We start from the raw sequence: 15423 nt of genomic DNA, 5'->3' as shown, positions 1-15423 counted from the left end.
GATACACTTGTGAGCAACGAGGGTGCTGTCATAATTTGTCTACCTCCCACAAAGCCCCTCCAGTTGGGAGAAATAACTGTCCCCAAAATGGCCTTGAATATTGATGCAAGAACTTTGGCCAGAATTTTGTATGGCCCCCCTATTAGACTAATAAGTCTGAAATCTTTCAACCCCTCTGCTCCTTCCATTTTCGTGATAAGAGCAATGAAGAAGCCCCCCTATTACGGGGATAAGTGATCTAAAGTGAAGAAGTCCATGACGAAATCCATCATATCGATTTTAACCGTAATTCAAAATACTTGAAAGAATGCAAAAGTGAAACCATTGGGCCATGACGTTTTATCACGACCCAAACTATCCACTGCTACTTTCACTTCCTCAACGGAGAAATTCCTCTCCAGTCATTCGGCGAGATCATCCAGGATGCTATTGAAATGGAACCCATCTAGTCTCAGCCGGTTCTAGATAAAAGGTTCTTCTAAATACCCACAATTGCCCCACACATGTGGTCCTTTTTCTCTAGTCTTGGTCCATCCACTAGAAGGGAAGAAATCCTGTTGGAACAGGCCCTAGCAGAGGCTATCCCCTGGAAAAAATGCGTATTCTTGTCTCCCTCCTTCAGCCAAAGCGCCCTTGACCTTTGCGTCCACTTGATTTTCTCCTTGAGATGTTTGGAGTATGTGATCGAAAGAGCAGACCGTCTTTCTCTGTCTTCAATGGATAATTCGCCCCCTTCTTCCCGAACAACAATGCTGTGAATCTCTACCAGAAAATCAGCCTGCTCGCTTTCTTTGCCCCATATACTTCTCTGTTCCAGGTCTTGAGATTTTCCTTAAAAGTAACTGAAATTTAAAATATTTTTGCTAAATTTTAATTAAAAAATATCTTTATTTATTTATTTATTTATTTTATTTTATTTTGTCAAAACATAAGGAAACTATCACCAATCTATAGATAGTCATACAACTAGTGTCCAGTGATTTTTCGACACCATACTTCCGATTTAAATGGGTGAAAATGGAAGATTTTGGGAATTTTCCCAATGTCTTCTCTTATCCCCAAATTTGAAAACTGGTGCTTCAAATCTATGATTTGCATAAAAATTATGCATTATCATGGCTTAGCAAGTTGTTTCTACTTTCTACCTATTATGAAAAAGAAATTGAAGTTACAATGAAGAAAATTACAAATTTCTTATTGAAAGGGATTCTGGCCCATTTTCAGTTTTCAATCTCGATGTTCTTGAGGCAAATGAGTTTTTTTTTGGGGAACAACTCGAAACGAGTTACCGAATTTGATTTAGAACAAATCCTCCCAAAGGAATTGCAGAGAAATTGCTTTTTTAAAAAAGTTATTATTTATATTATTATCAATTTTTATTTATTTATTTATTTTTAAATATTCCAAAAGGGGTGGCGGTTACCTAGTATCATCGATACCGTCGATATGGTATCGACAATTCCAGGGAATTATAGAATGTGGCCCTGGTCGATACCTAGTGCTATATTATCGTATTGTGCAATAGTGACAATATATTGCATGATACCAGGGAGTTTTGACTCGCTAGATATTTTATATTGCACAGGTGCTATATTGACTGATATTATTGATATTGAAACCACTGGTCAAACCACAACTTTGCATTATTCTTCAAGTTTATATTTTGGGCCTCCTTGAAGGGTTGACGTCTGCTTACTTCTAGTTCTTCTCCTGGTTGCGTTGGAGTCTTTTCTACTTGATTTCTGGATATAGCATGTTGCAAATGGAAAACTGAGGTCTACTTCATGACCAAAGGGGAAAGACATTGAATCTTTCTGTTTCATCACCAAACTTGCAGCTTACCCAAGTTTATCTCAATAGCTGATTGCAAGTTTCTTATATTTGTAATTCACCTGCTGAATCCTGTCAACTGATTCTTTGAAAAATTGGATCTTGTCATTTCAGTGTGTTCAATGGCATGCAAACTGTAACTACATTGCAACTGGGTCTAGTGACAAGACGGTTAGATTATGGGATGTTCAAAGTGGGGAATGTGTTCGTATTTTCATTGGTCACCGGAGTATGATATTGTCATTAGCAATGTCACCAGATGGGCGATATATGGCATCTGGAGATGAGGATGGGACGATCATGATGTGGGATCTATCAAGTGGTCGCTGTGTTACACCTTTAATGGGGCACACCTCTTGTGTATGGACACTCGCTTTCAGGTGAAGTTTCTTGGACTTCTTTCTCTTACTTTTCTTGATATTATCAAGCAAGATGCTCAGGAATGGGTTTTCAATTCTTTTTCTGACAGCTTTTGACAAGGCTACACATTGGACATTCTTCTTGTCATTCCCCAAGAGCAAAATCTATTCATTTGGATGATACCCTGAAGAAAGAAAATGCATCTTCTTTGTGGGTCTTCTTCCCATAAAATGACAAGAAAGAAGCCAATATTGAACATTCTCAGAAGTTGTCGGCAATAGAAATCGATTTAAGTTCCTTATTTATGCCTTGTGAACAGTGCCTAATCTCTTCTTTAGGATCACTATATGCATGACCAAACAAATGACCTCTACTACTGGATATTATTAATATTAAGGGTGTGGATCGTACTTGGATCAATATAAAGTTGCTGGATTCTTTACTCCTAGATATTATGATAGTAAGGGTAAGGTCCATCCGGAAACCGAGGAGAAGAATCTAATGCCAAATATTAATATCTAAGTTAGCAAGCACTCAATATCAAAGCACTGGCACCTATGTATGGGATCTGGCCTATCCATCTATTATACCATACCATGGATAGGCCATATGTAAAACAATACAGCATTTAGATGATTCCAGCCATTGATTAGAGGGTTTTATTTTTATTTTTGATTTGAACTTCAACCATTGGGCTTTTCCTACACCACCCGTTCGTACTCTAGAATCCTACGATCAGTGGCTAGGGTCACCTAATCAATATGATTTTTGGGGTATGGGATGTAAAAGATGAGAGGTCCATATCTTGTACTTCGTGTTTATTGATATTGAACACTGGGTAATTCAGATAGTATTGATGGCACTGGATCCTCTGAAGTAAATGGAATCTTTTGCTCAGATCCAGATATCTTCATGTAGTGAATGAACATGTGTTGGTGCTTAGGAATTCATTTCTTCATACCTCACAGTAAGCTGTAGATGTGACACATGATTAAGTGTAAATGAGCTTAGCCTCACTGAGTTCTTGAAGCAATTCTATCGCAATATGACTAACCCATGAATCGAAGAACTGCATTTTCATTAGATATAGCTCTGTTCAAAGGGCCATTGGTCTTGACATTTTTAAGTTAGTGTTCTTGGCACGGTCTTTTTGATGATAACTTTTCGTATGAAGAACTACCTTCTATTAAAGTTCATTGTTATCTGCTGGGGCCTTTCCTAGTCCATGTCTACTGACTCTACTCCCACATGCTAAAGTCTCCATAGGAAGACCTTGTCGCATGGATAGGTTGATTTTACCCCCAACGCTAGCATCTATAGGAACAGTGTCTTCTTATCCGATAACCACAAGCTTCAAGGCTCATGCTCAGATTGCTCTCTCGCTGACCTTGCTGCATGAATAGGTTGATTTTACCCCCAACACTAGCATCTATAGGAACAGTGTCTTCTTATCCGATAACCATAACCACAAGCTCCAAGGCTCATGCTCATATTGCTCTCTTGCTGACATCCTCTTTCTAGTGAGAGTCAGACTGAGGAGTACTTTCCCTTCTTCATTATCAAATATGGGATGAAGAATTACATCCTGATAGACCTCATATGGTTGTTGCCAGTTGCAAATGGGTATATAAGTGTAATTGTCAGATTGTTCCCTCGCTGACATCGCCTTTCTAGTGAGAGTCCGACTCCCCTGGCATCCACCAATGTTTATTTATAACCATCCACCTACTCCAAAGCTTCTAGGGATTCCAATGGTGTGCTAAGATGGATGAGGAGTACTTGTCCTCCATTATCAAATATGGGATGAAGAATTACATTTTGATCCACCTCATATAGTTGTTGCTGGTTATAACTGGGTATATAAGCGTAATCGTCAGGTGGACGGCTCCATTGAATGACTGAAGACTTAGGCTTCAATCAAGAGGGTTTGACTTTGCTGAAATCTTAGCCCAGTTTTCAAACATATGGTTGCACGAAACATGAAGGGAATTGACAGCAAGTTCAGGTGCAGGAGTGGGAAAGTATTTGTCCTAAAATGTTAGCAATTATAACAACTAGGAGGCTGGAGTAAGAACGGAAGTCCAAAGCGTTCTTCAAAGTAGGAGTGACACCTAAACCGAGAGTTCAACTCTTGCGAGCCCAACTCTTGACAAGACTGTTAATAACACACATCACTCTATTTACGGAAGTCCCGCCATTCCTAAAGCAATGCTCGTTCCTCTCCTTTCAAACTGCCCAAAATATGGCCATAATGAGAAGCCTCTAAGCTATTTTCCCATCTTTCCCACCACATCCTCCGTGCCACGCCCAAAGGAGGACATCCATGGATCGAGGCATGACCCAAGGAATCTGAGCCATGGCAAGGAATGACTCCCAAATCATGCGAGTAAAAGAACAATGAATGAACAAGTGATCGATCAACTCCATGTTTGCCATTCATAACAAACATATTAATGCAGGGGCATTTTCACACTGGGCTCGAGTGGGGTGGCCTGTGGGATGCAGGGATACACTCGGGGTGGGCAGCCCGTGTGAGGTGAGGCGGGTGGCTCATGTGAAGCGGAACCCATGTGAAGTGGAGCTCACGAGGGGGGTTTAGCCGAGGTTCTAACCCATGGGATGTGGGTCCCGGGCTATGAGATAAATGGATTAATTCGCTATGCTCTATCAGTTTGAGCTTTTAAAGCAAGTGGTTAATTGTCCTGCATCACATATGTCATGGAGAACAAGATATCTTCACTAGAGGTTATCAATAGTCAACACTCTTTTGCAACCCGCCAACCAAACAAAAATTGCCACTCGAGGGGGAGCACTGTAAAACCAATGGTGAAACGGAGTTGAAGGAGCGGGGCCTTTGTTTGGCTCTGTTAGAATGCTGAAGAAGGAATGAATAGAGAATTTCCCGGATTGATGCCCTTTCCATATCAGGGAGTCCTCAACTTAGGTTGAAGGAACAAGCTTGAGATGATCCAACGAACCGATGAACTCCAAAGCCTCCTCATCATAAAAATTCTTACAACATGGAGGACACCACACAATTTGGCCACCGCAAAGGGAGAAGCATCGAGAAACAGTAATGTCACAATCTAGGGCAAGAGCGACAATTCATGAAAATTCCTCCTCAAGTGATCCCTCACCACTCCACACATCTATCTAGAATCTGATATGATTAGCATGCCCTAGGGCGAAGGCTATATTTTTGCGAACCAAATGTTCTGTTGACGCTATAGCTTTCCAAATAGCAGACACTCGGTAAAGGGAGAATCTTTTCACAAACCAACCTTCCCCTTAAGACTCGTACTTGCTGACAATAATTTACCTCTTAAGTCTGCCCTCTTCAGTTCCGAACTTCCAAATCCACTTCCCAAAAAGAGCAATATTCATGAGCTCCAGATTTTTTATTCCAGCCCCATTCGGAGATGGGCTTGCAAACCTTCCCCCAACTGAGGAGATGAATCTTTCTATTGTCCATATTGCCTTTCCAAAAGAACTTCCTTCTTAGCTTTTCAAGTCTTTCCAACAGTGAGCTGGGGCACTTGAATAAAGACATGAAGTATAAAGGCAGTTCAACAAAGACGCTTTAATGAGAGTTAGCCTCCCTTCATAGGAAAGATAACGACATTGCCACCTAGCTAATTTCCTCTCTATCCTTTCAATGACTTTGTCCCACAAATGCTTCAAAGGCATCCCTATGCACAACGAAAGGCCCAAGTATGTAGAGGGGAACTCTCCTATCTTACACCCAAAAACCGTAGCTAGAGACGTAAGCACCTCACTAGAAACATGTACCCTAACATCTCACTATCGAATGTTGTGCCTATTATGATTCAAATTTCCTTTATGGTCTGCCGAGAAGTAACCCGTGTTTCTTGTTCTAGTGTCAAAATCTAGAATCAGTCCCTAGCCTCCTTTGTAGCTGACACTAAATGGTTTTTCTTCTTCTTCTTCATCCTCATTTTTTTTTTTTTTTTTGACTTAATGACCTCGACATCTTCCTTTCTAGTCCAATGACCTTTTTCCCCCCTCTCTTTCTGCCAGAGTATCAACACTGCTTATATGGCATCCAATTCTGTTGGTCATGTACAAAGTAAACATATTGAAGCTGTTCTCTTTGCTTAGAAGGATATTTGAAGTCTCTGTTTGTCATCCCACACTACCAACCTAATAGATATTTTCACCAAAGCTCTATTAAAGGACGATCAAGTTAGCTGTCTTATAACTAGAGATGCTCACCTTGAGGGGGAGTGTTAGCATGCAAGTTGTGCCATTATATGGTTCTTGTGAATATACTAAAGTGGCATTCTTGCAAGTATGGTCTCTTAGATCTCTAGAACCCTCCTAGGTCTTTTATATCCCTTCTCAATATAGCTTTACAGACTTATATATATATATATATATATATATATATATATATATATATATATATATATATATATATATATATATATATATATATATATAGTGGTCTCCTACGAACCATCCCGCATGATACCTTGGTGCGGTCCAATTTCCACCCCAAGAAGAAATCGGATTGCGTACTGAGTTACTTAGTATGCTCTTATCGTACTGAGTAAACTCAGTTGGGCCCACCTTGAATGTATGTTGTCTATCTATGCCGTCCATCCGTTTTTCTATCTAATTTAAGGGGTTGAGCCCAAAATTGAAGCATATCCAAAGATCAAGTGGATCATACCATAGGAAACAGTGGGGATAATGATTTCCACTGTTGAAACCTTTCCAGGCCCCACAATGATGTTAATTTGTCATCCAGCATGTTCATGAGATCATACGAACATGGATGAAGGGAAAACACAAATATAAGCTTGATCCAAAACTTCTGTGGCCCCCAAGAAGTTTTCAACGGTAGACGTTCAATTCAATTGTTACCTGTTGTGTGGTCCATTTTTTTTTAAAAAAAGATAACTAGAGAAATACATTAAAGAAGAAAGAAGGAAAAATAGAAGGCTGTTGAGATAGCAGAACCACTAATAAGATAAAAATAAGAGGTCAAGACTAGAAAGACCGTCAACTAAAACAGACCACTCCACAACCAGACGAAACACCCTCTCCCAAACAGCATAGACCGAAGAACTGTTATCGTTGAAACACCTGTTATTCCTTTCTTCCCAAGTAGACCACCAAATAGCAAGAAGCATCATGCGCCACACCCGAGATTGGGTTTTACCGAACTTAAAACCCATGCCAAAATGGCAAGAGCTCAGATGGAGATTGTGGAAGACAAGTAGAAACCTTGAATTTTCTGAACGCGATCGACCATAAATTGGAGATAAATTGGCAATGCATGAGGAGATGTTCGACCATTTCTTCCGCCTTTATGCAACAAAGACAGACATTAACAATTTGCATGCCTCGCTTCCTTAAATTATCAACAGTAAGGATCCGTTTTCTCCCAACCAACCAGGTGAAGCAGATGAATTTTGGAGGGGCCGGGTCCTTCCAAATGAATTGAGCGGAGCACTCCGAAAGGGATGGAGGCAAGCAAAGAAGAGAGTGGAGAGATCTGACTGAGAAGGACCCGGACTTTTCCAAGAGCCAGATCGGCCTATCCTGATCCACAGTATTCGGAATCATTTGATAAAGACGATCGAGGAGGTTCACATATTCGTCAACTTCCCAATCGTGAAGATTATGAGTACAATCAACGGACCATACAATACCGGAAGGATGGAATTCATAACAACGAGCAACAGGGATGGACTTATCAGAACTAAGCCGATAGATATTCGGGAAAAGGGATTTAAGAGGAACGTTGCCCATCCACTTATCGTCCCAGAAATTTATGAGAGTGCCATCGCCAAGCCGAAAACCAGTGTTAGCAATGACTTCCTTTCTAGCTCGTTGGATCCCTTTCCAAACAGAGGAGGATCTATAGGATGTAGATTCCTTTGTCCACCAGCTACCTTGAGATATGCCATATTTTCCTTTGATAATAGCGTTCTAGAGGGCATTGTTATCTGAGGCCAATCTCCAAGACCATTTACCAAGAAGCACCCGATTCATGTATTTTAAATTTCTGATACTAGCGCCTCCCTCCCAAAAATGTTTGCAGACGTGATGCCAGTCCAGGAGATGGAATTTCTTTTGGGAATCTTTACTAGACCAGAGGAAATCGCGACGAAGTCTGTCAATCCGCTAGAGAACTGAGGAAGGGCATCGGAAAAGAGACATGATATAAACTGGTAAATTGGATAGAGCCGATTTGATAAGCGTTAATCGACCCCCCATGGAGAGATAATGACATTTCCATCTGGCTAGAAGCTTCTGAAATCTGTTAACCACTCTGTCCCACATAGAATTGGGGGGGGGGGGGGGGGGGGGGGGGGGACCCAATGCATAGAGGGAGACCGACAAAAGTGGAAGGAAAACGGGCAACCGCACAACCCATGTGGATAGCGAGAGGATAGATCTTCGTCCGAGATGTTAATGCCATAGATTTTGGACTTCAACATGTTGATTTTCATACCAGAAATTGCCTCAAAACAGATAAGCGAATCATGAAGATTGTCGATATATGTGGGGGCCGCTTTTGAGAATATTAATGTGTCATCAGCGAACTGGATGTGAGAAATAGGGGTACGGATTCCCGGCATAGAAATGCCTTTGAGGATATCGACTTGTTGCCCGCGAGCAAGCATCTGAGAGAGGGCTTCACCTACAAGAAGGAATAAAAGCGGAGAAAGAGGGTTGCCTTGCCTGATGCCTCTCGAACTTTTGAAAAAGCCATGTGGGGAACCATTGACTAAAACAGAGAAGTGAGCGGATCCAATGCATGCCTTGATCCATCGACGCCATGTAGTCCCGAAGCCCATGCGCCCCATGAGGTAATGGAGGAAGTCCCAGTCAACATGGTCATATGCCTTCTTGATATCCAGCTTACAGAAAATGACTTCGGATCCGGATTTGTAACAGGAGTGAAGACACTCGTTTGCGATCAGCGCGCAGTCAATTATCTGTCTACCCCTGATGAATGCATGTTGAGAGTTGGAAATAATCTTTTCAATCACCGAAGATAGACGGAGAGACAGGACTTTTGCTAGGATTTTGTAGGGGCCCCCGATGAGGCTAATTGGCCGGAAATCAGCGAAAGAATTAGCACCAGCTATCTTAGGGATTAACGCAATGAAAGAGGCACCAAGACCTTTTGATAATCTGCCCCTGAGATAAAATTCGTGGAAAAAATTCATCATATCATGACGGAGAAGATCCCAAAAGGATTGAAAGAACGCCATGGGGAAGCCATCAGGACCTGGGGATTTATCACCACCCATGGAGCACAAAGCCAATTTCACCTCTTCATCAGAAAAAGGACCTTCAAGAATAGCAGCATCATGATCATCGAGAGATTTGAAGTCAAGGCTATTGAGATTAGGCTTGTTCCAGCAATCAGCAGATAGGAGGTCCTTAAAATGTTTGACCGCGTGATTCGAGATTTCCTTTCTATCAGCAGATTGGACACCATCGATAGAGATGGAGAGAATGGCGTTAGCACGGGATCGCATATTCGCAATGGTGTGAAAAAACTGTGTTTCTGTCGCCTTGAGAGATCCATCTAGCCCTGGATTTGATTTTCCAAGAAAATTCTTCTTCGAGAGCTTTATTAGAAATGGACTGAATGATTTGAATGATTTGAATACGTCTGTTTAAGATTTCAGCTGTTAAAGGGCCACCCTCTGCGTCAGAATCAATGCTCTGTAATTCCTGGAGAAGAACTTCCATTTCAGCCTCGCGATTGCGCATTTCTACCTCTCTCCACGCTTTAATCTTGTCTTTCAACATCCTGAGTTTGCATAATAACTTATGCCCTACAAATCCGTCTAAATGGCAGGAAGCCCACCACTGTTCGACCTTTTGGTGAAAACCTGAGATAAGTAACCACGACGAATTGAACTTAAATGGCTTCGGACCCCAATTGAGGTCTTCCAACAACAGCATGATGGGGCAATGATCAGAGGTGGTTCTCGGGAGGGCCCGTTGGAGTGCAGAGGGGAAGGCCTCCAGCTAGGCAGGGGAGACGAGGAACCTATCCAGCCTAGATTGGATCTGGTTTCTGCGTCCGTTAGTCCAGGTGAAAGATCATCCCACGAGCGGTGGGTCGATCAACTCTTGGGCTTGAATCCAGTCAGAAAAAGAGATCATCGCGGGGATGGATTGTCTTTTGCGAGAATGTTCCTCGGCGAAACGCACAACATTGAAATCACCTACAAAACAGCAAGGACCAGAGAAAGCTTGTCTAGCGGCAGACAATTCATCCCAAAAAACAGGTGAGGGAGTCATCGTTAGGGCCATAAACCACCAAAATGAGACCGAAGAATTTAGAGGACTTATCTTGTATAACAATAGAGGCCAAGAAGATTCCTTTGGCAACTGACAGGACTTCCCATCTGGAAGATTTCCAAGATATAAGGATGCCACCCGAGGAACCCGAAGCATCCAAAGCTACCCACTGAGCATCCTTAGCGCGCCACAACGTGGCCAAGAGAGAATTGCTGAACGAAGGGATCTTCGTTTCTTGAAGGCAAATAACGTCCGGGTCATTCCTGCTAATGGACTCCTTAATGAAGCTCCACTTTTGTCTGGAGCCCAGCCCTCTTACATTCCAGGAGATGATTTTCATTGGAGAACAGAACTACCCCGACTACCCTTACGACTGTGCCTGGATGAAGGGGCAGCAAGCAGACCCGGACTGTCTAATAGACTTTGGAGTTCTTTGTTTCCTATGGATCTATGTGTCTGTTTGGACGAAGAAGAAGGAGATGCCAAGGGTCTGCCTCTGTTTTGAATGTAGAGGAAGAGAGCAGTATAGTCTTCATCACGATCTCCAAAGCGTAACCCAAGGGACCTGCCCACATGGCCAACTGCGTCCCTGATCCATTTCTTACTCTGCAGAGACTTAAATAAATCGTCCCGCGAAGAGATTGCGTTGCCATCCCGAACATCACTAATCTGCTGCTGAATCGGATAGTCGGCACACATCTGAATAGGTTCTGCCGTAATGATATCGACGGGGTCAGGGTCGTGAAACAGGGTGATGGGGCCCAGATCCGCCCAGTCACGAGACTGGGGGAAGTGGCAGGAGAATTCGGGAGGGAAGACAACTTGAGAATTAGAGGGGTGACTGACAAAGATGTCATCCCTCGAGGGATTGGCATTGGAATGAGGCAGGGAAGACTTGGAGGGAGAAGGGCCGGGAGAGGAAGTTGCAGATATGAGGGAGTTGAAAGGCCAGGAAGGACCCGAGTCCCTGGGCCCGAAATCAGAAAGGGATAGAAGATAGGGGGGACCCGACATGTGTGGGAGATTTGGTTCGGATGAGAGGCAAGATGCATCAACGTGATGAAACCCGGGCGAAAGCGCGAGAGAGTCGGGACGAAGGTCGAGGCATTTCGTCGAGGCAGACACGTTAGGGACAGGTGGCCGCGTTTGAATAGTCGTAGATATGCTTAATTTTTGGGCCCAGGCCTTAAAATTATTTGGTAAAATGGATGGACGGAGCAGATCCGATACATGAATCATGGTGGACAGCACAGATACTCGGTACGCTAAGCGTAGTGAGTTACTCACTATGCAATCCGCTTCCTCGCAAGAGAACTTTGTGCGGGCGCGGATTGGCTACTGACAGGTTGAGAAGTGACGTCACCAAATTCTGTGGCCCCACCATGATATATGTTTTGTATCCATGCCGTCCATCAATCTGGAGAGATCATTTTAGGGTAATATCTAAAGAATGAGTTGCATCCAAAGCTCCAGTGGACCCCACCACAAAAAACAGTGGGGAGAGTGACGCCACCGTTAAAAACTTCTAAAGGCCACAAAAGTTTTCGATCAAGCTTATATTTGTATTTTCCCTTCTTTAATGTCTTTGTTAACTTTTGAATAGGTTGGATTTCGAAAAAACGTCATGGTGAGCCTTGGAAAGGTTTCAACGGTGGGGTCCACTAAAACTTTGGATCTACCTCATTCTCTGGATCATGGCTTAAAATAATATCTCCAAATGGATGGACGTTGTTGATACAACACATACATTATAGTGGGGTCCACAGAACTTGGTGATGTCACTTTAGTAGTGAGTCTCGCTACTCAACCTGTCAGTATCTAATCCGCGTCCCCTTTGTGCACTCCACCTCCCTATCCTCTTAGGAACTTGGATAGGGTGGGCCCTATAGTTATGCGTACGTGAAATCTACTCCGACCATTAGGTAACTGTTGGAAATTTAGCTGTAGGGCTAAGATAATAGGTAGATTTATGATTAAGGTGGGCCACACTAAAGGAAGCAATGGGAGAAGGGATGCATATCATTGCATGCAATGACGTGAAGGAGCTTTGTGCGAGCAAATCAAGATGGAAAGATCTTGGATGGATCCCATAGTGATGTGTATTTGAAATCCACTCCAATCACAAGGTGTGTGATGCGAATTTAGATATAGGGTAAAACATTAGCCACATTCATAATTCAAGTGGGCCACGTGAGAAGAAATAGTGCAAAGAATATCCCTCATTCAAATTTTTTCACTTGGTGTAGCCCACATAAATCACTCATGGGCCTAATTTGTCGTCCCCATGTATGAATTTTCATGAAAAAGATAATAATTGGATTGGATTTCACATAAACATGATTGTGAGCAATGTAAAAATCCAACGGTAGGTGTCCCCTCTCTGATTGCTTGTCTTGGTGTGGCCCACCTGAATCATTAATCCGGATGGTTTTTTAGCCCTATGGATAAATTTCCATCAATAACATAATAGTTAGAGTGGATTTCACAAACTTATTATATTACATCCACCTTGTCTAAGTTCCCAATACCAATGGGAATTGGACCGCACCAAGGTATCCTGCGGGATGGTTCGTAGGAGACCATTACACACACACACACACACACACACACACACACACACACACACACACACACATTCATTGCTTTTTTATCCACCACTTTGTTGGAAAATCAATTTCCTTCCTCTGTGCTAAAAACAGTATGCAGTGACTTGGATTTAGTGGGTGTTGATTACTAGCTGATTAAGCTTTGATGACTGTAATACGATTCGAAGGTTCAAACTTTGATTTACTATTATTTGTGCATATGCACGTGCAGGCACGCGTGTCTCTAATTATCAGTTTGCAGCGACGTGTGACTTACAGCCACTAAAAACCCATGCATGCAAAGTGTGACTTTCAGCGGCTAAAACCATGAGGCTTTTCTCATCTGTAACAGGCTTCCATGCAACCTTTTTTTCCCCCCCAACTAAGGAAAGAGGCTTGTAGCAAATTGGGTCTAACATGCATGATATGGATAGTTCTAAAAATGACCTATTTCTGATGTTTAACATACACTTCTCACCCACTCGATTAGTGGACTCCCTTGATTGTTGGGCCATGGCATGTTCCATGTAAGATGCACCTAATTAATGACCCTGATCTTGCACCTGTGTTCCATGTTACCATGTCTGTCACGAAAAAAAAAAAAAAAACTCAGTCCTCTTATCCACTTGTGCAGGAACTGATTGGTTCTTACTTGAACACAATCATGGAAGTTTTGAGTCTCTCATTTTGATCAAACAGCTGTTAAAATGTATCTTTATCACGGGATATGGGTTGACATTAATTCATCACATTGTCAACATTACATTGCCATGCGTCTTAATACTCCCTCTCTCTCTTTTGTATTTCTCAGCTGTGAAGGTTCACTGCTGGCATCTGGGTCTGCAGATTGCACTGTAAAGCTATGGGATGTTACTGCAAGCACAAAGGCCCCAAAGACAGAAGACAGGTGAGTTGCCAACATTACCAAAGATTGCTTACCAAAGATTGCATGCATGTCAGCCTTCTCTTTGAGAGAAGCTAACATCCTACTGTCTTTTGATCAGCAAAAGTGGAAGCGCAAACAGGCTGAGATCATTAAAGGCTCTGCCTACCAAATCCACCCCCGTCTATTCTCTGCGGGTAAGGAGCAAATCCTTGATTACCATCAATAAAGGCAACAATGCAGTCATCATCTTTTACTTTCTGGATTAGTTTTTAGTTCCTAATGCGTTGGGATGTGTGGTGTCCTGAAGGGACCAGTGACTTTGTGATTGTTTATGATGAGCCCTGCTATGGATGAGAGATGCCCCAAATATTTTCCAGATTGGAAGATCCTGATCCTTTGATCAGCTCTCCAGAAATTAGTTGAGAAAAATATAAGGGCCAGAAAAAAAGTGCCAAAGATTAAATGGCTATGTAACTCTAAAATGGAAGATTTTGGAGGCAACCTCCCACCCTGAGGCTCATCAATCAATAGTTTGGATCACCAAACCATGGGCCCCACTTGTACAGAATGTGGACATGTGGCGTTAAGATGATATTCACTTCTGATGCATCAGGACCCCAATGGGCCCTCGTCTTGTATATTTCTTGTTGCTAATACAAAATGAGTTCTGCTAAGCCCACAAGTGTCTACTCGGATGCAGCAGAAACCTGCCAAATTTGTGCATCCGAGCCCGGCATGCCTTGGGCCCAATATGTCTTGGCCCAAAAACAAGGTTGGTACACTCATCAGTTGGGCCAAACGTTTACTCTGAAGTGGACCATTGATTATTTCTAAACTGACCATTGTCTCTGTACATATGTGGCCTTTCTGATGTTTGGACTGGTCTAATCCTTTGGCCGGATTGTCTACATGGCAGGGGCCATGTTATGCATGTAAGGGAATGCCCCCCATGTGGCTGTGGTTGATGTTGTGTTTGGGCTTAGCAGAGCTCATTGGAGATAAAGAGTCTGATGAATGGATGTTCGTTTCTTATTCATGGGCAGTTCTCTCGGAGGAATCTTTTATTTGCGGCCGGAGTTCTCTCAAAAGGTGCATGAATATGAGATACCTTTGCAGCATGTATGATTATTTATTTCACATGCAACCTCACCTTAAAAAAAATAAAAATAAAAAATTGACTGAAAAGTTGGGACTTCTTTTCCAAAATTTATTGTACAGTATTATCTTGGGCTATCTAGGTATTCGTTGAAGAGTCATTATGTAACGGCTGAGATTGTACTATCATTATGTAACAGTTGAGATTGTACTATGAGCCTGTACTTGGATATATATATATATATATATATATATATATATATATATATATATTGATTTTTTGTTTTTTTTGCTAGTTCTATTAGTAATTGAAATGAGAGATGCTAACATGATTTGCAACGAGAGATTAAAGGGGTGAATTGTGGCACTTTG

The 15423-nt window shown here is 42.2% G+C and overlaps 1 protein-coding gene across 2 annotated transcripts in view; it reads left to right on the top strand.

Moving 5' to 3' along the window:
* LOC131216981 (transcription initiation factor TFIID subunit 5) overlaps positions 1-15110 on the top strand; it is a 76639-nt gene extending 61529 nt beyond the window's left edge. The window contains exons 16-19 of one of the 2 annotated variants that reach the window (XM_058211636.1): positions 1945-2210; positions 13882-13977; positions 14075-14150; positions 15000-15110. In XM_058211636.1, the coding sequence (XP_058067619.1) occupies positions 1945-2210; positions 13882-13977; positions 14075-14150; positions 15000-15053 (492 nt within the window). In that variant the 3' untranslated portion in view covers positions 15054-15110. Of the gene's footprint in view, positions 1-1944; positions 2211-13302; positions 13578-13881; positions 13978-14074; positions 14151-14999 lie in introns of those variants that run through there. The other variant, XM_058211637.1, reaches the window with a different exon arrangement.
* The last annotated feature ends 313 nt before the right edge of the window (positions 15111-15423 follow it).

This window comes from Magnolia sinica, chromosome 10 (genome assembly GCF_029962835.1).
Source record: "Magnolia sinica isolate HGM2019 chromosome 10, MsV1, whole genome shotgun sequence".
Classification (NCBI taxonomy): Eukaryota; Viridiplantae; Streptophyta; class Magnoliopsida; order Magnoliales; family Magnoliaceae; genus Magnolia; species Magnolia sinica.
The sequence above is the reverse complement of the archived record's forward strand: the minus strand, read 5'-3'. Positions and strand labels throughout refer to the sequence as shown.